General features: G+C 38.4%; 1 protein-coding gene across 2 annotated transcripts in view; it reads left to right on the forward strand.

Annotated features, from left to right (window-relative positions):
* Positions 1 to 23857, forward strand: part of TMEM38B (transmembrane protein 38B) — a 40581-nt gene extending 16724 nt beyond the window's left edge. For both annotated transcript variants that reach the window (XM_065549857.1, XM_065549856.1), the window contains 5 exons: positions 1789 to 1945; positions 9534 to 9718; positions 17182 to 17269; positions 19391 to 19508; positions 22891 to 23857. In XM_065549857.1, the coding sequence (XP_065405929.1) occupies positions 1789 to 1945; positions 9534 to 9718; positions 17182 to 17269; positions 19391 to 19508; positions 22891 to 23100 (758 nt within the window). In that variant the 3' untranslated portion in view covers positions 23101 to 23857. The remainder of the gene's footprint in view (positions 1 to 1788; positions 1946 to 9533; positions 9719 to 17181; positions 17270 to 19390; positions 19509 to 22890) is intronic.
* Positions 23858 to 25806: the final 1949 nt, after the last annotated feature.

The raw sequence follows: 25806 nt of genomic DNA on the forward strand, positions 1-25806 counted from the left end.
GGTTCCTAATTGCTTTTATGCTGTCTGGATTAAACTATTATGTCTGGCTGCTGTGAAGTTTGAAGACGTATCAGGCCTTTTTATGTTTGACCTGGCAAGAGGGCACATTAAGTTTAATTTTGTTTCCATTGAAGCTGCTCGTAAATCCAATCTAGGTCAGCATAAAAGGAGGCATAACATTATTTAGCTTAGTCGTGACAAGAATTCAATGAGGAATTAATGAATGGCCTATCTTACCTAGGCAATTTGGTGACATGATGCCAGATGATATTCAGTGTAGTTAAGTGCGGGGTGGTGCATGTTGAAAGTAATAATTTGAACTAATCTCAGTAATGAACTCTAGCTACTCAGGAACAAAGATCTTTGTCATTGTGGATAGTTCAGTGAAGACATCTGCTCCATGCTCAGGAGGAGTCAGAAAACCAGGCAATGTTAGGTTGTATTAAGAAGTGAGTATAGTATATATTGAAAATATTCGGATCCAATTCTATAAATTACTGGTGTGTATTGTTCGATTCTGGTCACCTCGTTTTAAAAAGTATATAATTAGAACTGGTTGAAGATGCAAAACAGTCACATTTTGATGACATTTCAAATTTTAACTTTGGAAAATTTGGCCATCTCTAGATACATCAGAAATAAAAAGGGTCTGGGGGGAAGAGGGGAGAATGACAATGATTAGAGCAGTGGTTCTCAAACTTTTGTATTGGTGACCCCTTTCACACAGCAAGCCTGTAAGTGTGACCCCCCCACCCCCAATAAATTAAAAACACTTTATATATATAAAAATAAATAAAAACACTATTATGAATGCTGGGGTGGAGCCTGACAGCTTGCGACCCCCCCCACACATAATAACCTTGCGACCCTTTAAGGGGTCACAATGCCCAGTTTGAGAACCCCTGGATTAAAGGCATTGCAAGGTTTCTCAGAGTTTTTAAAAAGTATATAGTTCATTGAGGAGATGAATGTGAGGACATCAGATATAAAAGAATAAATGACATATAAAAGGGCAGTCATTTTTATCCATTATAATAGAATAAGGGGACACTCAAAAAGCTTTGAAAGATTTTAAACTGATGACTAAACCCCTTTTATGCAACATCTAATTAACCTATGGAACTTGTAGATTCAATATACTTTTGAAGCCAAGGATTAGCTATTTATATGAATAGTAACATCCACAGTAATATTAACTAGTATAAATACTTTTAAGGGATAACTTTTCTTTCACCTTTCCCTGAAACATCTGGTACTAGCCACTGAAAGACTAGATATCAGGCTAGATGGATCACAAGACTTGATGTACTAGGTCAGTAAAATGTTACTGTGGGTCACTCAACTGTCTGTGTTCCATTTGCACTGTGAAAATACTACCCATTGTAAAGTGTTTTGGGGTTGTCTTATGAAAGGCATTGTTGAGTACAGTCTAGAGGCTTGTTGTTGCTAGTAGGTTTCATAGCAATATTTTGGCAATCAAGTTCTCATGCATAGGTGTGTGTTTTTTGTTTGTTTGTTTGTTTGTTTTCCCTGATCTTTCCTGAACATGTTTGCCTTTGTGAGGGGATTGATGTGTAGAATTTTGCATCATCGTTTATAATATTACCTGATATTCAGTGCTTATCTTCAGTGATGTGTAATCTTATCAAACAAACCAAGCCTGCGTCTAAACTATTTGGATGTTACTGACATTTTAAAAAGTTCTAAAATTTGGTATGTTTGATACCGTCTTACTTGTCTTGGACAAATGTCATTTACATGCTGCCTTTTTACTTTGCTTTATTTCAGGAGCAGTGGAGGTGTCACGCCAGAGCCCGATTGCATGTTGGTTTAGTGCTATGCTTTACTGCTTTGGTGGGTCTGTTCTGTCTTCCTTGATGCTTGCAGAGCCTCCTGTAGGGTTCCTTGCAAACAGCACTAATATCTTCCTGGCATCTTCAGTCTGGTAAGCATGCACAAGAGTATAAAATAAGTACCTTTGTTTTTTGTATTAGTAAACTCGTACTGTGTGCACACTTATATAAAGTGCTTATGCAGCTGCTACAGCTCCACCGATAGTAAGCGACAATGGGGTAACTAGCAAAAAACCTCCCTAGATACAAAACCCCTAGTGTGGATTCAGTCAGAGAGGCTTCAGAGTTAATGCTGATTGGAATTAATGGAAGCAGCTTGACTCTCTTGAAGGAGCAAGATTATCTTTCATTCTCTGTGTAGCGTGATTTAGGGTGTACTGATAATATTAATTTGGATAATATGAAAATTTAATTAATTAATTTAATTTTATTTTGTTTTAATAATATTAATAATTATCAATATGAATTAATATGGGTTTTAGGCTCGCCAATTTGTTTGATCAGAAGATAAAAGTTTTTGTCCTGAATCACACTTCACAGAATTTACGAAGGACCCTCAGGGGACAGATATAGCCTTAAAGACTTTTTTTTATTAAAATTAATAATAGTAAGTAAATGGTAAAATAACCAGAGTTACAAAGTTACAATTGCATTACTGCTATTCAAAAGATACATATGATAATATAGTATTATTTGCAACAAAGCTTTGGTTAATATACTCACACCCTTTCCTGTGGCAAGAGACACAGGAACAGCCTTGTGGTTCAGAGCTGACTAGGGTTTACTTGACTAAGTTAAACTTAAATCAAAACCCAATAAACTAAGAATAAAACTTGGGGAAACCGAGCTTAGCCTAGTTCCTTTGAAACTTAGTTTAAGAAGAACAAGTATAGCCTACTAATAGTAGCAGTCATCGTAGATAGATAGAATAGATAGAGTGGAGGAAGTAAGTGAGAAATGGAGTAAAGTGAGAATCGAGTGCTCTGGGAGTTGGTAGTTAAGACTGCTTGGGAAGCAAGTCCAAGGGGAAAAACAGTTGAAGAGAGTTGGCCATTTTTCAGAGAGACATTAACGGCACAAGAGCAAACTATCCCATTGCGTAGGAAAGATAGGAAGTATGGCAAGAGACCACCCTGGCTTAACCAGGAGATCTTCAATGATCTGAAACTCAAAAAAAGAGTACAACAAAAAGTGGAAACAAGGTCAAATTACAAAGTATGAATATAAACAAATAACACAAGTATGTAGGGACAAAATTAGAAAGCCCAAGGCACAAAACGAGATTAAACTAGCTAGAGACATAAAGGATCACAAGAAAATATTGTACAAATACATTTAAAAGCAAGAGGAAGACCAAGGACAGGGCAGGCCCATTACTCAATGAGAAGGGAAACAATAACAGAAAATGTGGAAATGGCAGACGTGCTAAATGACTCTTTTGTTTGCTTTCACCAAAAAGATTGGTTAGCGATTGGACGTCTAACATAATGAATGCCAGTGAAAATGAGGTAGAATCAGAGGCTAAAATAGGGAAAGAACAAGTTAAAAATTACTTAGATAAATTAGATGTCTTCAAGTCACCAGAACCTGATGAAATACATCCTAGAATACTCAAGGAGCTGACGGAAGAGATATTTGAGCCATTAGCGATCATCTTCGAAAAGTTATGGAAGACAGGAGAGATTCCAGAGGGCTGGAAAAGGGCAAATACAGGAAATAAGGACAACCCGTGGAATTACAGTTAGTCAGCTTAACTTCGGGACCCAGAAAGATAATGGCGCAAATAATTAAGCAGTCACTTTACAGACAGTGAGAAGATAATAAAGTGATAAGTACCCGTCAGCATGGATTTGTCAAGAACAAATCATGTCAAACCAACCTAATAGCTTTCTTTTTACAGGGTAACAAGCTTTGTGGATGAGGGGAAGTGGTATATGTGATATATCTTGACTTTAGTAAAGCTTTTGATACTCTCTCACATGATCTTCTCATAAACAAATGAGGAAAATACAACCTAGATGAAATTACTATAAGGGGCATGCATAACTATTTGGAAAACCATTCCCAGAGAGTAGTTATCAGTGGTTCATAGTCAAGCTGGAAGGGCATATCCAAAGCAGTCCCACTGGGTCCGGTTCTGTTCAATATCTTCTTCAATGATGTTGATAATGGCATAGAGAGAACACTTATAAAGTTTTGCGGACGATACCAAGCTGGGATGGGTTGCAAGTGCTTTGGAGGATAGGATTATAATTCAAAATGATCTGGATTAAACTGGAGAAGTAGTCTGAAGGAAATAGGATGAAATTCAATAAGGACAGATGCAAAGTACTCCACTTAGGAAGGAACAATCCATTGCACACATACAAAATGGGAAATGACTGCCTAGGAAGGAGTATTGTGGAAAGGTCATAGTGGACCACAAGCTAAATATGAGTTAACAGTGAACACTGTTGCAAAAAAAAAAAAAAGCGAACATCATTCTGGGATGTATTAGCAGGAGTGTTGTAAGCAAGAAACAAGAAGTAATTCTTCAGCTCTACTCCGTGCTGATTAGGCCTCAGCTGGAGTATCGTGTCCAGTTCTGGGTGCCGCATTTCAGGAAAGATGTGGACAAACTGGAGAGAGTCCAGAGAAGAGCAACAAAAATGATTAAAGGTCTAGAAAACATGATCTATGAGGGAAGATTGAAAAAACTGGGTTTGTTTAGTCTGGAGAAGAGAAGACTGAGAGGTGACATAAGTTTTCAAGTTCATAAAAGGTTGTAACAAGGAGGAGGGACATAAATTGTTCTCCTTTAATCTCTGAGGATAGGACAAGAAGCAATGGGCTTAAATTGAAGCAAGGGTCAGGGTAGTTAAGCACTGAAATAGTTTGCCCAGGGAGGTTGTGGAATTTCCCTCCTTGGAGATTTTTAAGAGCAGGTTAGACAAACACCTGTCAGGGATGGTCTAGATAATACTTAGTCCTGCCATGGATGCAGGGAACTGGATTAGACCTCTTGAGGTCCCTTCCAGTCCTACGATTCTATTTTATACTCTTGTTTTGTTAAATGAGATGAGAGTTTGTTCATTGACATACTCAGGTGGAAGAGGTGAAAGCTACTTTCTGAATGTAGTCTTGTAATAGTTGTTGGTTTAATTTGCTTTAAAATATATTTTCTGAACAAAACTTCAAACTCACAAATCCCTATTTAGAATTTACTTTTAGAAACTGGTTACAAGAAAGTTAATTATTGATTTCTTTAAGGACACGGTCTCCTTGAAATCTAGTCAATTATAAAAGACTAAATAGTATCAGGTACTATGTGTCCCCTCAGTCCTCCTACTGGCTTTATAATTGCAGCCCGTTATAAAAGCACATTTTTATTTTAAAACATTTGTACTCTTGCTGAATGAGATGCGCAAAGGACAGAGTCCTGTTTGGGTGCATCCAGGGAAAACAGTAAAATGATATGCAAACTGGGGAAAAAAGAGAAATATATATTCTGTAATCTTGAGTGTTACATGTAACTGGAATAGGTATACTGTTTTCACAAGTGACTCTTTTAATGTTAGGTTTCAGAGTAGCAGCCGTGTTAGTCTGTATCTGCAAAAAGAACAGGAGTACTTGTGGCACCTTAGAGACTAACAAATTTATTTGAGCATAAGCTTTCGTGGGCTACAGCCCACTTCATCAGATGCATAGAATGGAACATATAGTAAGAAATATATATACATACAGAGAACATGAAAAGGTGGAAGTAGCTATACCAAATGTAAGAGGCTAATTAATTAATAATAATGGAGATATCCTATCTCCTAGAACTGGAAGATGAGGCATTATCAGCAGGAGGAAAAAAAACTTTTGTAGTGATAATCAAGATGGCCCATTTTAGGCAGTTGACAAGAAGGGGTGAGGATACTTAACATGGGCAAATAGATTCAATATGTGTAATGACCCAGCCACTCTGTCTCTATTCAAACCCAAGTTAATGGTACCTAGTTTGCATATTAATTTAAACTCAGCTGTTTCTCGTTGGAGTCTATTTTGACAATCCACCAAAAGATGTGAAAGAGCAAAGATGACAGTATATAAACCAAATCTATTGTTAAATCAGACTTAAGTGAAAATGGTGTGTATTGCTCATGACCCAGTACAAACATTATGAAACCTTTAGAACTATTTAGTTATGTAAAAAACCTGTCATTCTTGCTCGCTACTAGAACTTTACATTGACTTATTATATGATTGCTATTTGGTCTTAAAGTAAAATAAAGCAGGATTCATACCCTAATATATAAACTAGTAATGTGACACTTAGATGCTGAATTACCAGATAGAGAAAACAATAACATTTTAAAACATTATGTGGAATAGCAACATCTACTGGTAGCTGTTGGTAGTTGCATAAAATAATAGTGTTTGGAGGATAGTAGAAAATAACAAATAGAGAACTGTGGATGATTCTGCCATTGTTCAACAGAATGCTGTGGATGGTCTAGTTTTTCAGTAAACTATTTTATTCTGTGTTTTGATATTGAAAAAACAAATACTATGCTTCATTATTACAGCACCAACACAAAACACCTAAAACTGGTAAAATCCATTTGAATTTCCCCACAATTTATGGGCTTTTTAAAAACTTCCATTAATAAGTTAATTATTAAGTAGGGTGAGTAGTACAAAAATATTAAGGCAAATTAATCCCTTGGAGTAGGGAGGTGAGACACTCATATTCTGCAACACCTGCTTACACAAGAATTAATTTTGTCCAGTGTAGATATTGTCACTCTGCAGTAGCATTTGTATGAAGGAACCACTAGCATGGGAGAATGCTGTGAAAGTAAATGTTAGCAATTCAATAGTCAGCCACAAATACTTTGCATATGTAGTTGTTTGTAATTATTACACCAATCACATACAAATTGCATAGTGAAACAAAATATTAAAATGTTCCCTTGAGCTGGATGGAGGCAACCATGAATTTTATAAAATGGATTAAAAATATCTATAACACTTGCAATAGGTAGTGCTTGACTTATTAATGAACAAATTCTTAAATATACACACACACATGCGGATCAAGTGTCACTGAATTATTAATTTGATTTTAAAAAGATAACCATTTTCAGAAACTGAAGACTAATCTGAGCAGAACTCCTTGTTTTTCAGTTGTTCACTAACCATTTAACATTCTTAACTTCAGTATTTCAGTTCAGTTGTGATTTTTATTTTGCATGACTGACCATATTGGCATGCAGAGTTGCAGCCTCTTGCAGAACGCTTCAGGGTAAAAAAGCCTTAGCGCTGGATCGAACTCTTAGCTCAGTGGTTTGAGCATTGGCCTGCTAAACCCAGGATTGTGAGCTCAGTCCTTGAGGGGGCCATGTAGGGATATGGGGCAAAAATCTGTCTGGGGATTGGTCCTGTTTTGAGCAGGGGGTTGGACTAGATGATCTCCTGAGGTCCCTTCTAACACTGATATTCTATGATTCTTACCCCCAGTATGTAACTGCAATTTACCAATCGCCAGAGTTTGTGTTTACTATCCAGAGGTTTAATTGGCTATAATAAATAGCAGTTGCACAATACAATCTGCATCCACACTATCATGCACTAGGGTGACCAGATAGAAAGTGTGAAAAATCGGGACGGGGGTGGGGGGTAATAGGTACCTATATAAGAAAAATTCCCAAATATCAGGACTGTCCCTATAAAATCGGGACATCTGGTCACCCTATCATGCACTGATGCATGGTCACTCTTTTTCTCATATACCATGGAACAATTAAGTTCAATAATTGCTTTCATATATATGGGGGGGGGAGAACAGATCACTAGTCAGTGCAAAAGAAAAAAGTGGATGCAGATATGCTCTTATTTGAACAGTAATCATGCAGTAATGCAACTTGTGACATCTGTTGCACATAAGAAATGGGTTATTGTGCAGATGAAGTCATACAATTATTTTACTCAGTCCTTTCACTTCTCATTTTTAAAGGTTTAGATTATGCTAAGGTATCCTCAAGCCTATGTTGCTATTCAAATATATTCAATGATTGCATACAGTCAGTCATAATTATTGAATCCAGAACTTCAATTCTCTTGTTTGGGAGAGGGCATCTACCCTTGCACTGGAGGAAGGCATTGAAAACTATGGGGGGCAGATCCAAATTTTTGAATATGTGCCTCAACAGTTTCAACTTCCCCATCACTGGTTCCTCTCTTTCTCCCCCCCTTGGGATTTCAAGGACATGGGTTTAATTCCTGCAAAGACCTAGATCTCCTCTGCCAGCAAGTCCTGAGCACAGCTTTCATGTGGCGTTTTGTCTTCAGAATAGTCACAGTCAATGGTACTAGAGAGTCTCAAGAAATAGGTCTCAAGAAATAGGAAGATGTGCTAGATCTCAGGCTTTGCAAGGAGGGTGCTTTCTCCTTTCAAGGCCTAGCCAAGAGACTCGCTCCCCAGAAGAACTGAGTAGGGACAAAATAGAGCTCCATACACCAACTGCTTCTTGTCCTATTGTGCTGGAGCAGCTGTACTGATTTCCAAGGGGCTAGGGTTGGGCTAAGGGGCTGCAGTTCACATCCAGTATGTGATTTCCCATCTTGGACAGCAATGAAACTGTAAAGACTGATTTAAGTATACGGTCCCCAACAATAGTGCACTCAGTTTAAGGCACTGGACCTATGACTGTGAATCAAACCCAGTTAAATAAAAAAAATTGTAGTATAATCTAAAAATGAAAAGGCTATGAAAGTAAAATATGTAAGGGTTTAGTTACAATTTTGGTATTGTTATAAAAAGTAAATTGTTTGAACATATGAGTGTCCTTGAATTGTTAAATCATGAGACTACAAAGGACCATCCTGAAGTCCAGCCCATTTGTGGTGGAAATGGCAAGTGGGGTAAAAGAGCCCATTTTGGATAAATTGGAGCTCGTGGCTGTAGAATCCTTAAATTTGGAACACTGCATACCAGTGGTGTTCTTTAAAGAAAACTACAACAGTTTGCTCAGCCCCATATTCTGAAAGTTCAAAAAGCTGAAAGCCCTGCTCACTGTAAGAAGTGAAATGTATTTGAAAATAGCTTTAAATCACAACTGGCATTGACTTTAACAAGGGATGGCAGTCTTGCTAAAGTTATATAATTTTGTGTCACTGGCAGTATGAGAGCCCTGTGTCAGAATATAAATGAATTCCCATTCTGCTCCAATACTATTTTAACAATCCAAAGAAGCTCAAATGTTTACACAAAGTTTACTTTTTTAAACAATAAACCAACATTCAAGCTGGATAGCAACTTGAGAGAGGAATCTTGGTGATCTATAAGCTTAAAGAAATGTTCCATTTCAAGGATGAGTTCAATTTATTCTATTGTACTTTAAGGAAGCCTTGATAAACAATTTATGATGTGTTTTGGGAATATATTTTGTGTAATGACCTTATATTTTAGGTGCTCAAATATCAGGTGATGGGTGCAGTATAAATACCCCAAAAGAGATTTAATTAGGTAAATTCTAAAAAGCGACTATTCTAATTTTCAATTTGGAGCTAAAGCACTAAAGGATATATGGCGTATAGGGATAATATTAAAGAAATCTTAGTGATACTCCAAAATTTATTTTTAAAAGATGCTTTAGGAGAGGAACTTTGTTGCCAAGAGATTTTAAGTAGAAATTTTCTTCTAAATTTCAGGTATCTTGTATTTTTTTGTCCACATGACATAGTCTACCGATGCTTTTCCTTTCTGCCTCTTCGACTGATGATTGCAGGAATGAAAGAAGTGACTAGGACTTGGAAAATAACAGCTGGAGTTGCACATGCAAACAGCCACTACAAAAATGCCTGGCTTATCATGGTAGCTGTTGGCTGGGCCAGAGGTAATGTGTAAAATCTCTTGTTCTGTTGAATTGTGAAGTTTAAAGTGGTATTTAAATTGTGAACCATGTGGTCTTAGCAATAACACCATGATCTACCATGTGGGAATGGTACCCTTAAATTCAAACTGTTGTCCCTCATGGAGGGAAAGCCTGTGTGTCTGTGCAGCAATTTCTCTGGTCAGACGAGGGATGGCATTGACTGGCTTTGGAGGGAACCATGCCTAGCCCTTAAGAGGAAAGATGCCTGTCCCCATTTAAGGATCTTTAGGATTTGGTGGTTGATGGCAAAAGGAATCAACAAGGCTATATATAACTTTATAATTATAATGATCAACTTTTCAATGGAACTGTTCTTACAGAAGTTGCACTTCTATATAGCAGGACTGTTACTTTTCTAATTTTTTTGTATGTCCCAATACTTTAATCAGATTGAACACACTAGAGGCATTTTATCTCATCTAATCAAGTTGTCTCCTAAATTAAATAACTACCACATAGTATATCTAGAAATGTATTGTACACTTCAGAGCAGCAGTGTTTGCTTTACTCTTGTACTTTATATCCCACTACAGTAGAGAGACCACTGGCTCAACTCTGGCTTTATTCTTTGAGCTCTGCATTGTAGTTTATTTCCACTCTGCTTGGGAGCCCACAGACACGTTAACAAAAGTAATTCTAACTTGTGTTGGATTTGTTAGTGTTCACTGAACAGATAGAGTGCCACATTCTTCTTATGCCTTATTTCCTCTACGTGCACGTACACACATACTTCTCGTAATCTTTGATTATTTTCCCTAAAAGGAAATCTTCTAGATTTTGTATTGGGATGTGTGCACGCATGCTTGCTCTCTCCCCCATATTTGTATGCCTATATATAAATTGCCATCTATGATCCTGGAAGAAAATGGATTTTCATAAGAATGGCCATAATGGGTCAGACCAGTGGTCCTTCTAGCCCAGTGTCCTGTCTTCTGACAGTGGCCAATGCCAGATGCTTCAGAGGCAATAAACAGGGCAATTTAGTGACTGCTTCATCCCCTATTATCCACTCCCACCATTTGGCAGCTAGAGGCTTTAAAACACTCAGAGCATGGGGTTTCATCCCTGACCATTTTGGCTAATAGCCATAGATGGACCTATCCTCAATGAACTTACCTAATTTTTTTTTTTTTTTACCCAGTTACAGTTTTGGCCTTCACAATATCCCCTGGCAACAAGTTCCAAAGCTTGACTGTGCGTTGTGTGAAGTAGAACTTCCTTTTGTTTGTTTTTAAACCTGCTGCCTATTAATTTCATTGGGTGAGCCCTGGTTCTTGTGTTATGTGAAGGGGTAAATAACACTTTTTCTCTACACTGGTCATGATTTTATAGACCTCTATCATATCCCCCCCCCTTAGTCATCTCTTTTCCATGCTGAAAAGTCTTATTAATCTCTCCTCATATGGAAGTTGTTCCATACCCTTAATTTTTGTTGCCCTTCTCTGTACCTATTCCAATTCTGATATATCTTTTTTTGAGGTGGGGTGACCAGAACTGCACACAGTATTCAAGGTTTAGCATACCATGGATTTATATAGTGTCATTATGATATTTTCTGTCGTCTTATCTATCCCTTTCTTAATGGTTCCTAACATTCCATGAGCTTTTTTGAGTGCCGCTGCACATTGAGCAGATGTTTTCAAAGAACTATCTACAAAGACTCCAGGATCTCTTCCTTAGTGCTAACAACTAATTTAGACCCTATCATTTTGTATGTATAGTTGGGATTATGTTTTCCAACACGCATTACTTTGCATTTATCAACATTGAATTTCATCTGCCATTTTGTTGCCCAGTCATCCAGTTTTGTGAGAACCTTTTGTAACTATTTGCAGTCTGATTTGGACTTGCTAACTACCTTGAGTAACTTTGTATCTGCAAATTTTGCCACCTCCCTGTTTACGCCTTTTTTCCAGATAATTTGTGAATACATTGAATAGCACTGGGCCCAGTGGGGGATCCCTTGGGGGATCCCACTATTTACCTCTCTCCATTCTGAAAACTAGCCATTTATTCCTTTCTTTTGTTTCCTGTCTTTTAACCAGTTACTGATCCATGACAGAACCGTCCCTCTTATCCCATGACTGCTTACTTTGCTTAAGAGTCTTTGGTGAGGGGCCTTGTCAAAGACTTTCTGAAAGTCCAATGACCCCTTCAAAAATTCTAATAGAGTAGTGAGGCATGATTTCCCTTTACAAAAGCCATGTTGACTCTTCCCTAACAAATTGTGTTCATCTATGTGTCTGGTAATTCTGTTCTTTAATATAGTTTCAACCAGTTTGCCTGGTACTGAAGTTAGGCTTACTGGCTTGTAATTGCCAGGATTACTTCTGGAGCCTTTTTTAAAAATTGGCATCACATTAGCTGTCCTCCAGCCATCTGGTACAGAAGCTGTTTTAAGTGATAGATTATGTACCACAGTTAGTAGCTCTGCTATTTCACATTTGAGTTCCTTCAGAACTATTGAGTAAATACCATCTGGTCCTGGTGACTTATTAGTGTTTAATTTTTCAGTTTGGTCCAAAACCACCTCTATCGATACCTCAATCTGGGACAGTTCCTCAGATTGGTCACCTACAAAGAAGAGCTCGAGTGTGGGAATCTCCCACACATCCTCTGCAGTGAAGACCGATGCAAAGAATTCATGTAGCTTCTCTGTAATGGTCTTGTCTTCCTTTAGCTCCTCGATGGTCCAATGGCTTCACTGATTGATTGTTTGGCAGACTTCTTGCTTCTGATGTTCTTACAAAAACTAACAGCAAAAAATATTTTATCTTTTGCTTGTAGCTCTTCAAAATCTTTTTTGGCCTGCCTGATTATACTTCCACACTTGATTTGCCAGACTTTAAGCTCATTTCTATTTTCCTCAGTAGGATTTGACTTCCAATTTTTAAAGGATGTCTTTTTGCCTCTAATCTCTTTTACTCTGTTTAGCCATAATGAAACTTTTTTGGTCACCTTACTATATTTTTTAATTAGGGGTTTCCTTGCAGCTTGCAGGCATTTTGCTCTTGCGAATGTACCTTTTAATTTCTGTGTAACTAGCTTCCTCATTTTTGTGTAGTTTCTCTTTCCCTTGAAGTTAAATACTACTGTAGTGGGCTTGTCTACACTCAGGGTGGATTTGATTTAAATCACTAGTCAGGAAGACTTGATTTAATCATGGAATTCTACATAAAAGTACATTCTTGTTGGTTGTTATAACCTTAATACATATTCTTCACAACTCGGAGATGTAGGTTTCATTTTTAGAAGGTACACACTATACATTTTTAAAGTGATTTATTTTGAAAACTTTTCAGATTAGTTTTACAGCTATATTAGAAAATGAATGATTGTTTGGTTATTTCCTTTACCAAAGGTAATTGAAGCAGATATTTGAGAGGTCATTGGGAGGTGAACTATCTCCAATTCAACAGGCTGATCATTAATATTTAGAGGATTTTCTTGCTATGCTGTATTAGGAGGAGAACATCACCAGACAGACATTTAAATTGTTTTATTTAACTAAATAACATAACATTATTATGTATTCTTGATATTTAAAAAAACAAAAATTAAATAGACTGTCAGCTAGGTCAACATGAGAAACTTAAAATATTGGCTTCTGCAGCTAACTCAGTCGTCTTCACCTTCATTTTCCTGTTTGTTCATAATCTGGAAAAGAAAAACAGGCTTTCCTGCCTTTTCAGGTCCCAAACGATTTCTCAATTTGGAATGAATTAGTCCAAAGGAAAATATTCTTTCTACACCGGCAGAAGTAGCTACTGCTGTTAAATGTGAGATTATCACTTTATCAGTCTCTGAATCCAATTGCTTAAGTGACTTCCCCCAGTGAACTGGTGGGACTTTCTTTAAAATATCACCAAACATATATTTCTTGAATGGTTCACCCTTAGCTCTCAAGTTAATTATGGTTGGCATTATGGAGGGATGATTGCTGGATGTCCATGTCATAGCCGCCAACTCTTCTTCAGCAGTTAAGGTTTGACCCTGGTCCCGAGCACTGAGAATATTTGCAAGAAAATGAGCTGGAGATAGTGCTTGTCCCATTCATTTTTTTTAATGCTGTAATTTAACTCTGTCATTGCATATTTCTCTTTTTAAGATCTCAATCAGTTCCTTCCAAATTTCAACAGCGTCAGCAATAAAACAGCTATTTCCCTGCATTTTGTTCAAGGCTACAGAAATAGGCTTCAGGGTACTCAGCATGTGTTCAACATTTCTCTGAAGCCCAATGTTGAGAACTTTGGCTGTGACAGAGCCATCTACTTTTTCACCATTTTGTTCACAAACTGTCATCAGATTAGGCCAGTTCTTGATATGGTGCTCAAAATAGTCCACTACTGAGTTCCATGGCACGTCTTATGGGAGAGTTAGCTTGGTTCCTCCCACTTTTTTCAGAGCAGCTGCTGCACAGTAGTTGTTACGGAAGTATTTTGCAATTTCAACAGCATTAGCCTTTATTTCTGGAACATTGAAGTCTTTGGCTAGGAGGTGCATCAAATGAGCACTGCAACCGTATGCTATTAGCTTGAGACTCTCTTCACTCCTAATAATTTCTTTTCCTCTTGGATACATTTGCAGCATTATCTGTGACCAAGCTGCGTACTAGACATTTGAATTTTTGTTCGCCGTTTGTTATAATTGTTACTGCTATTTCTTGTCAGTATTCTGCAGTGTGTGCGTTTCCTGATGTATCAATTGTTTCTGTAAGGAAGACATTCCTGTCTTCTGTTGTCACACAAGCACATACAACAGGACCATTGTGGACATTGCTCCACCCATCAAGACTCAGGTTAACAATTTTACGCTCTAGACCTTTTGCACACTGCTCAATTTCTCTTTCATACACTTTATCCAGCAATTTGCCTGTGACATCTGCTCTGTTGGGTGGAGTGTATCCTGTCTTAACGACTGAACCATGTTAATGAAGTGTGGGTTCTCAGTCCTACGGAAAGGAGAGTTTGTTGCATAAATAAACCAGGCAATTTTTTCATCTTTTTGTAATCTGCTGGTTCTTATCTATGGTTGTTTCTGGATGATGGAGATTTTTTTTTTCTTTTAGCCACAGTATGTCACTTGTAGCAATGTGACATACATGATGTGACTGAAACCCACTATCCTTGGCAGATAACTCTGAAACTCTAGAAAATAATGGTGATCTTGAAGGTGGATAGTCTTCAGAATCCTGTATGTTGAGGATGGATTGTCCTAAACAAAATAAGTCAATGCAGTTATTTAATTATTATTACCGTACTGCTCATTTAGTATTACCCATTGCATTCACTGACAGTACTACTTTAAAGGAAGATCTGCCTATTTCAGCTATTTATTTTTTATCACAACTGCATCTAAAATGCTAGTACCATAGAGTAACAACTGTTTATTGCTCAAACATGAGAATTCAAGAATAGTCCAGAAGGAAGGCAGGCAGTCCTTAAGAAGGAAGTATGAAATAAAAAGTTTACCAGCCTAAAGATCCTGCATGTTCAGACACGTTCCTTTCATCATCTTTGACACAGCTTCCTCCTGAGAAGGAACACTTCTCATGATGTTGTTTCATTCCAGCAACCAGGCCTTGCATTTCTTTGTTGCACTGTTTGCATTTTGTACGTATGCCTGTCTTACCCACAGGTAGAGGAACTTCATTAAAATATTCCCAAACTGGTTCTTTCTTATGGCCTGCTGCCGTTGTAGGTTTTCCCTTCTAGTGAGAGAATGGTATAGTAGATCTCAAATCAATGAAGGCTACGCTCAGAGAGATCTCAAGACTTCTGGAATACAGTAACTCCCCATTTAATGTCCTCTCGCTTAAAGTTGTTTCGATCTTGCATCCCTGCTCAATTACAGAACATGCTCCATTTAAAGTTGTGCAATGCTTCGCTATAACATCGTTTGGCTGCCTGCTTTGTCCACAGCTGGCAGTCCCCCATCAGCTCCCCTTTGCCCCTCCCGCCCACCGGCAGACCCCGTGGATCAGCGCCTTCCCCCTGCCTCCTGCCCGTGGCAATCAGCTGGCTTGCGGTGTTCAGGAGAGAGGGGGGAGGAGCGAGGACTCGGTGTGTAGGCTCCCCCTCCCTCCTCTGCCTTCTGAATGCCCAAACCAGCTGATTGCTGCGGGCAGGAGATGTGGGGCGGGGGAGAGGAGCGAGGACATGGCGTGCAGAGTAAAGGGGGAGGGGGGAAGAAGAGGCAGGTTAAGGGTGGGGGCTTGGGGGAAGGGGTGGCATGGGCAGTCCCCTCCCCCCCCCGCCCCTGGTGCTTGCAGAGTAGGGGAAGCTGCCGCTGCTGCGCAACGTGCCTCTCCTAGCTTACAACACCTTCAGCCTCCTTGCCTGCCTTATTGTCTGCAGTGCCAGTGGGCTGTGCCTGTGTGGGGCACCTCCCAACCACAGTACTGTACTGTATGGCAAAAAAAAAATTTCCCTGGAACTTAACCCCCCATTTACATCCATTCTTATGGGGAAATTGAATTCGCTTAACATCATTTTACTTAAAGCTGCATTTTTTCAGGAACATAACTACAACGTTAAGTGAGGAGTTACTGTATGCTGCTCAAACAGTTTCACTTTTGTTTCTACTGCCTGTCCCTCCCTTCTCACATTTATCTCCAGACTTCTTCTCCTTGTCCAGATCTATTCTGCCCCCAACAATCTTCTATTCATTGAACTTTTTGAAACTTTTCACTTTTAGAGAGAGGTAAGGGATTGACTGTGTGTACACAAATTTGCAGAGGGACAATAGGGTTGAGGTCTGTTGTTTCTCACCTCTGTATGTATATTTATTTATTTATTTATTTAAAAACATTTTTGCTGTTAACAAGCATGTTACCTCTGGAGACACAAATCCACAGTTTGAGAACTGCAAAACTAAGCATCTCTGATGGTATCTTCTAGTCTGAGCACTGAGTCCCGTTAGGTAGATAGAAAGATTAGTCTAAATAATCTATACAGAAGCTCCTGGAACTCCATAAGATTGGGTCCCTAATCCATGAACTATTGGAACTCATTTACAAAACTTTTCTTAAACGTGACATGAATACTGTCTCATATTATAGAATTAGAATTTATAATCCCTATTCCACGATGAGAGATCTTTGAGCTATAATGTATCTTAATTAAAACTCTTTTAGCTAAGTTTTTCCTCAAAAAGCATTTTATCAAAAAAATCGGGTATATATAATTTTTAAATCGTTTTTATCCACCTTGTGTACACTACACAGCTTTTAGCGACATGGCTGTGTCTCTCCTGCCAACAACGCACTGTTCACATTGACACTTGTCGCAGCAAAACTTTTGTCTTTTGGGGGAGGGGCGGGTGTTTAAGACACAAGTTTTGTCATTCAATTGCCAGCGTAGACCTGGCCTTAGTCACTAAGAGACCGTACCACTGAGACATGTTATAATTTACTGGATTTTCAGGAGCTGGTGGTGGCTTAATCTCTAACTTCGAGCAGTTGGTGAGAGGTGTTTGGAAACCTGAAAGCAATGAACTTCTGAAGATGTCCTAGTAAGTTTGTGTAACCATAGTACAACTGGAATCATTGTAATAACTTTGTTCTCTTTGGCTCTTGCGTTCAAAGACCTACATGAGTAATTTTCTTGGTGCAGCGTTTAAAAACAGGTGCTAGTAGACTGCTTATAAATTCAAAGTAAGTGGGTCCAAATCTTTACTATGTGTTGGCTGGCCTGGCCTATGTGCAATGAGTTGTTAGTCTCAAATGATTTCCTCATGAATAATTGTCTCCACTACAAAATTACCCCAGAATTGGAACTAACTGGTAAACATGTTGGCTACTTGTGCAGAGGACAATCATTTGAATGGGCAAGAAAAATTAACCTCCTCTTCCAGACCTGTGGTTCATCCAACTCAGAAATGAAGCACATTGTGGCAGGGTAATGTGAGTGTCACGTACAGTCCAGCATGTGCTGGTACGTATTCTGAAGGTAGTTAGATGACTTTAGGACTGCCAGTCTAGTGGATATATTCCACCAATGCTAAATACTTTATTTAAAAACCAAACAAAACAACCAGTTGCACTCTTCTGAACACACTTTCAAGCCATCTGTTAAATATATAGCATTAAAACACGTCAACACATGCCTCTGGTGCATTGCAAGATAGAAGATGCTACTTGAGTTTCAGCTTTCAGTTCTTTGTCTCGCAGAAGCTAAATTGGGAGTGTTACATAGCACCCAGTTTAGCTTCTGCAAAAGAGAGAATTGGAACTGGCTGGCAGGCCACAAAATACTGCTGTAAAGGGAGACAAGCTCACAGGGGATTTAAAAGTCCACTTTGCCGTCCCATGTGACTTCGCAGCTGGTTTCTGTGGACATGATTATTTCAAAAACAGGGTTCTGACTTTTGAGGAGAGAAACATTTAGGGATGCTGTTTTCATGTAACTGTCCTGGGTAATAAAGAATGACAGAAGAGAAATACAAAAATTACGAGCAGCACTATTTCCAAAAGGAAGGATTGTGAGGCTTATGGTGTCAGCTGCCCCTGAATACTTCAAACTTAGTGAAATAAGTAATTTATGCTAGTTTACAACACTGCAGTCACTTTCTTCTTTAAAAAATGTGCTAGCTGAAGGAAGAATGAGTTTTAAATGTTAAAAATTGTGGTATTGCATCTAGTCTTATGAAGGATAAAAGCTGAGATTGCAATATGCCAGAACAGAGAGGTGTTGGACACAAATCATTGTCCTCACACCCTGAAATTATTTTGGTTAAAAATTCCCTTGACAATTTTTTTCAAATGTTCTCCTTTGGTTGTAAAGCTAAATGCATGAATCTAATTAAAGGTGTGATAAGAAATGAAACTTGACGAATCCCAAATCATAAGAATATAAATATACAAGTAGAGTTATACTACTGGCTTCCTGATCAGGGGAAAGATACTGAGTGCACAAAGTTGAGGGTGAACAGAGGGAACTAAGTCTAATAAACAGTAACCATGGATGATTCCAGCCTCCTATAAAGTAGTCAAATGTCGCAGCGGTCTAAGATTTAGACAGGCAGTTTCTTGACACCTTAAATGCTTGGTTCTTAGAACAGCTTGTTCTAGAGCACACAATGAGGAGAGCTGATACTTAACTCAGTCCCAAGTAACACGTAGGAGTTGACTGAAGTAATAGGTTAAGTTGAACCACTAAGTAATTGTAACTACAGTAAAATTAAGCTGAAAATCCTCCGGGGGAAGAAAGTACCACAAAATGATTAGAGGCATGGCAAAAACTTCCATAAGAAGACTGAGTGCAAATATTGGCACAGTTTAGTTTAGAGGTGACTAATAAAGGGATATATCAGATATATAAATTAAATAATGGTATGGGGAAGGCAAATTGGGTGGAGTTCTTTAAATTCAGGAACAAAGATCTAAGAAATTGAAAGCTTGCAAACTAAAAACTGGTAGAAGTATTTTTTAACAAAACATGTAATTAGCCTGTGAAACATGTTGCCATATTGTTACCACAAGCTTTTTATCATTTACTTTCAGCCGAGCAAATATTATAGTTATATTTTTGTATGCTAAAGTATGCTATTACTTTCCAGATCATAATTTCTATCAGCATAGGATGGGGAGGAGAGAAAATTCACACACTTGCCTTTATTTTGTTTGGTTTCCAGCCCTGTAAAAGTGACTCTGGTAGGTGCAGTACTCTTCACATTGCAACATGCCCAGAACCTACCGATAGCAAGACACAACCTTATGTTCTTTTATACCACCTTTCTAGTGGTCACAAAGGTAAGAATTTGGCAATGTATAATTATTTAAACATATGCAATACAGCAATATTTCTCACTGTACTTTCTAAAGCAAGATGCATGTTGTTGAATATTTCTCTTTATACCCCCCACCAGAGTACTAATTTCACTTTCTGGAGATCTGGTCAAACTCAATTGGTGAAAATGGCATAGCTCAATTGAAGTCAGTGGAGCTACCCCAATACCATGACCCCCATGAGCCTTAAGTAACTCTTCCATATGTGAAGCAGACCGACGGGAAACTCTGCATCATGACCTTTGCTAAGTTGTATTAAAAGAATATTTCAGAAATTTGGCACAGGGAGTTGATATTTCAAGTTACTAAATTATTTGAGAGAGAGATACAATTAAGACACAACAGGTTGTCTTGCCAACCTGTTAATACATGTGGAGCAAAAATGAACTGCAGCCAAAGGCCAAGTGTTTCTAGTCACTGAATACGTTTATAAGTGAATAGAACATGCTCTGTTTGTCTTCATGCTGTTTTTTAAAAGTTTGTAGTTTTGGACACATCTTTCAACTATATAGAAAATAATGGTGAAGGAGAAGAGAAAAATAATGTGAAAAGTGTTTACTATCACTTTGTTTATAAAAAGTGTGGATATGTATATCCACACACATGCATGTGTACACATGCGAGATATATGCACATTATTGTTCTTCCCTTTAATCTTCTTACAGTTGAACTCTATCTATCCCATTCTGCATTTATCTCCTTCTGGAAAGCGGGGCTATATTCAGGACTGTGTTAACCCTAAAAAAGGCAAAGTTGGAATCTCAGTATCATCTGATCTGTAACAATCTTGAAGGTTGCTATTCTGTTCTTGAGATGTTAAAAAATGGGTGAACTATGAAGGAGGGTTTAAAAAGAACAGCCTGCCTCCCCCAGGGCATCCCTAGAAACATTGTTTCTAAAATCTGACTGAGATATTGGGTCTCCTGGGTGCTACAGTAATGCAAGGAATCCTTATCATTAATGCTCCAGACTTACCTTTTCTTAAAACATCTAAACATCAGAGACACTCAGGATACCAGGGATGTGGTGTTAGGAGATAGTTAGGTGTGGCGGAGGGGGTCTGCAGCTTCAGACTCCCTGTACGGCTGAAGCCCGTAGTACAGTGGCACACAACTTTGTGGCACCAGTTCTGCATTGGTGACTTGTTAGGACCTTGAAGTCAGCTAGTAACTGTAATGCACTGCTAGATTGACACAGTTCATGCAAGTCTGACACAGACTTATGAAGTAGTGTCTTGCTTTCCAGACACTTCTGAAACCTCTCTCAGAATCAGGGTGTTACTCTAGTCTTTAGTGTTTGGGTTATAAATACCATATTGGGTCTATTAAGCAGGTCCTTTTTCCCCTTAGTCCTGGAGGAAGTTCTCCCAATAAGTTTGTTTTAACATGGGAGTTTTTTTAAGGATACGTGCGATCTAAATCAGTGATGTCCAACCTTTACTGCTTGGGGGCAATTGAAGGTCAAGGGGCCACAAACAACACTCTGGGGCAGATTCTTTCTTTCCTCCCATCCTTCCAATCCGCTCAAGTAGTGCAAAGGGAGTGGAATTCAGCCACAGGCCCCCTCTGGGGATTTACCCCAGTGCCTGGAGTCTTCAGTGGTGTAGAACCAGTGTAGCCTCACTCCCCACAGCCTCTGGCACGGTGGCAGTGTTGGGAGCAGGAAGGGGAGGAATGGCTGAACCTTAGGATGAAAACTACAACCAGGAACTAATATTCGTGCTGGAACAAATATTTATGAAGAGTTTGTATTAGCATTTAAAAATCGTATTAGTTAAGATGGTAATTAGTTGCCAATTAGCACAAAACATGACTAAGAATTCAGGTCTAGACAAGGCCCTAGAGTATTTTACAGTAACTTTATTGCTTTGTTTTATATGTCAATTTTTTAAAGATACTTGATTTCAGTGGTCAAGATAAATTTGATAAATCTACAGAGAGCTTCTGTTTCATCTTTCTCATTGGCTTACTCTTCATGCATTTATTAAGCTTCGTTTATTTTCTGTGTGTACACTTAGGTTTATTTGTTGTATTTCAGTCTAAGTTGAAATAAAATCATAGGACTGGAAGGGACCTCGAGAGATCATTTAGTCCTGTCTCCTGCACTCATGGCAGGACTAAGTATTATCTAGATTAGGGGTGGGCAAATTTTTTGGCCCGAGGGCCATGAATGTAGGGCTGGGGTAGGGGGTTGGGATGTGGGAGGGGGTGCGGTGTGCAGGAAGGGGCTCAGGGCAAGGGGGTTGGGGTGCAGTGGGGGTTCAGGGCAGGGGGTTGGGGTGTAGGAGGAGTGTGGCAGGGAATTGGGGTGCAGGAGAGGTGCAGGGTGCGGCAGGGGGCTCAGGGCAGGGGGTTGGGGTGCAGTGGGGGTTCAGGGCAGGGGGTTGGGTATAGGAGGAGTGTGGCAGGGAATTGGGGTGCAGGAGAGGTGCAGGGTGCGGCAGGGGGCTCAGGATGGGGTTGGGGTGCAGCAGGGGGTTGGGGTGCAGGAGTGGGCTCCAACCTAAACTGCCTTTGCTGCAATTTAAGCCCATTGCTTCTTGTCCTATCCTTAAAGAGAACAATGTATCTCCCTCCTCCTTGTAACAACGTTTGATGTATTTGAAAACTGTTATGTCCCCTCTGTCTTCTCTTCTCTAGACTAAACAAACCCAATTTTTTCAATCTTCTCTCGTAGGTCATGTTTTCTAGACCTGTAATAACTTACATTGTTCTTCTCTGGACTTTCTCCAGTTTGTCCACATCTCTTCTGAAATAAGGTGCCCAGAACTGGACACACTACTCCAGTTGAGGCCTAATCAGCGCAGTGTAGAGTGGAAGAATTACTTCTCCTGTCTTGCTTACAACACTCCTGCTAATATATCCCAGAATGATGTTTGCTTTTTTTGCAACAGTGTTACACTTTAGGATTGTTGACTTCTATTTTTAGTTGAAATGCAGTTATTTTGGACAAAAATTTGCACCAGAGGCTAGAAATGCCCTAGATTTATAACATGTAAAATACAACACTGTCTTCAAATTAGGGATATATGGAATTCAGAGTGCTGAAAGCTCAGAGATGGTCTACATAAACTTGCACCAAAATAACTAAATGTTTCATTTATATCTTTTATTTCAGTGCAGGTCTGTGTGATTTAGCAGATGAGAGTTTAATGTAAAATTGAAATAGGAGTGTCCACAAGCAGACTTGTGCTGAAATAACAAGTGTGAATTAAAACTGGTTTAGATATTTCAGTGCGTGCTTTTGCATGCAGACCAGTCCATATGTGCGGATTCTTCTTTTTAAATCATCTTTTTATTTGGAGAGCTAAGGCTTTCTAACTTAAATTTGACCACTTTCTTTACAGGTAACCATGATGTTGACACAATCTGCAGTTTCTCCATTTGCTCCTTTCGAGTCTGTACTGGGCCGTATGCTCTTTGGTTGGCAACAAACTCCATCTAAAGTAAAGGGTGAGACCAGAGTATCTTCCAACGGAACCTCTTCAGTCTGTGACCGTTCTGCTGGAGAGGCCAGTGAAAGCATTAAGAAAAGACAGGCAAAGAAAACCGAATAAGTGGCCAAAAAAATGATCTTGTTATATGTGGCCATAACACTTTAAAACATTTCTATTTCAAATGATGGGAAAAAGAAAATAGTATGTAAGGAAATACATGTGACAGACTGGCAGCAGTGATGAGTTTTGTGTACTACTGTAATGTAGTTCGCCTTTAAAGTATATTTTGTAAATTGTAATTCAAATGCTGGGAATGTGTATCATGGTAGACGTTTCTAACTTAAATGGTACTAAAAAAGAGATTTTATAGTGATGATTTTATTAAATGAGAGATTTATTGTGATTTTGTTTTTATATTTATGAAAAACTAACTTTTAAATGTAAAAAACAAACAAACCCTGAAGTTAGTAACAAAATGAGACAATCAGATTTGACTATTTTTCCTTTTTCTTTATCATTTATTTTTGCTTATATTTTGTTTTGATTCTTGTTTTTCAGCTGAATAAAGTGGATAGTTATACACAGTAGCATATTCCAAGGTATGAAAGGCTCTTGTAGTCTTGTTCAATTGAGCAATGGAGTTAGAGTAAAATTTTTACCAAACGTTCACATTATGTGAATAAAAAATTAACACTGTAAATAGTTTGCACTGCAAAACTGTGGAAATGTGCCTTTGTTCTCTAGAAAAATATCTACATTACTACTATAATTCATGTTGCACTGATCTTCATTCTGCTTAGTCACAAACTAGAGAATATTTTTCATTTTCTACTTTCCAGAATAAGAGTAAATTCTCTTGCACTTTAAAAAAAAAAAAGATATTATAGTTAGCAAATAGAAAATTTTCAGTACTAACATTTATCCAGCTAACCCACTTTGATACTGTCAGCTGAAAACTTTTGATTTATATGTTTGCTCTTCTGTAGACAGTAAATCAGACAGTAACGTAATATTACTGTTATTAAATTGCTAATGTTCATTTGTATTGAAGCATGTGACTTCCATTTTCATTTCGCTGTGACTGGATGTGTTCTAGCATGACCTCTTATCCCAAATATCTAACATCTTCTCCTGCTTTCTAAGGTAGACAGTCATTGTGAAAGGAACTCAGAGAATTACATGTTGCAAGTAATAAACATTTTGGGTTGGGAAAATGGGTATCAGCTTAACCTTCTCCCTGATTGTAGGATAAATACATATATTTTACTTCCTCCCACACTCTCGCCTTTTCTGCACTAGTGCTTTTATTAAAATCTCCCATCATTTTGCTACTACCGGTTAAGCTGTACCAATGGTAGCAATAGCACTGGTGCAAAAACTGTGTTCATACCTCTGTCGTTTAACCCTGTTTAGATTAGGGTCATATGATGTGGTAATAAAGATACTTGTGCCCTGTCTATTCCACTACTTATGCTGGTACTAGCATTGGTGGAGCAGTTACTTGCTGGTGGTAATGAGTAAGAGTACTTCTAGTGTAAGATGCACCATAATTGTCCATCAGCTTTTGCTGAAATGCCTCTTCCTGTTCCTTGCGTATGTTGCACACCAGTTTGGTATCTCATTTCTATTAGCTATTATCTTAGTGAAAGTCTCTCAATTTTAGAAGATGTAATTTTAGGAGAGGAAGTTTCAGAGATGCTGTATTTTGTGAGTGGTATCTTTCATTTGGCCTGTCATTCATTTTGTCGTCAAAATTATTTTCTTTTGTGTTTCTTCTGTGAACAAGCCTAACTTTGAAGCATTTCTGTAGCTAAATTTAAACCAGTTACCTCCATGTGAAAATGGCAAGGGGGAGAGAAAATGTACATTTCTCCTCAGACTGCAGTTCAACTCTGAAAAATGATTGTGGGCAAACAGTTATCCAGGTAGCTCAGGGGTCAGATCTAAAATCTGAAAATGAAATTCCAGTTGCAAGGTACATTTCTGAATTTGAGAATGAGTTCAGATATATACAAATGTGGCACCTTATTCAACAAAGCTTTGCTTTCTGTGTATTCATAGTCATATATACTCATTCTTGTAGCCAAAATAATTTTTTTTTTACTGCTTTTTCTTCGTTAGTGCCAGCCAACATAGCTGAGAGAGAATGCTAAATCTATTTAATGTATTTGCAGGGTTGGCAGCTAGAAAAAACCTCTTCACCTATGCACTGGGAACCTCTGATATGGAAATAAAGGGGCAGATAGAATTCCATGATGCTACTTCAAGTCTTTTAGATAAGAACCCAACTTTATAGTAAACCTTAGATTTTAGGCAGTGTCCAGGTATCTGGCCATGTATTTCAGGTCTCGTTAACTACAACAACAACCTGCTTCAACATGGAAACAAATTCATGTTTGCCCAGCTCATCATTGGGCAAAAGTCTTATGAGTCTAGTTCCTAAAGGACAAAATGTCAGATTCTTGCCTTATAACCTTGGGGCTCAGTTTGTTTTCCAGTAGTAAGTGGTAGAAGTGTTGAATCGCCTCGTATCAGAATATTAAATACCCATATGATTTTAGGTTATAAAGGGGTATTTGGATGCCATTAAAAGTAACTACTAGTTACCTGGTTAACAGAGAGCTAAAAATGAGAGACACCAGTAACTGCAGTACTTCCTGCACATGTAAAACTTTCAGGTAACTCGTAAGCCCCTAAGAGGTGTATTAAGATTGTGAACAAGTGTTCGAATACTTCATAGTACTACCCTTGGTACATTGGGTTTGAGACACTTCTCTCTCCCCCCCCCCCCCCCCCCAATAACTATTGTACTACTGTGAAATACTG

This window comes from Chrysemys picta, chromosome 6 (assembly GCF_011386835.1).
Source record: "Chrysemys picta bellii isolate R12L10 chromosome 6, ASM1138683v2, whole genome shotgun sequence".
Lineage (NCBI taxonomy): Eukaryota > Metazoa > Chordata > Testudines > Emydidae > Chrysemys > Chrysemys picta.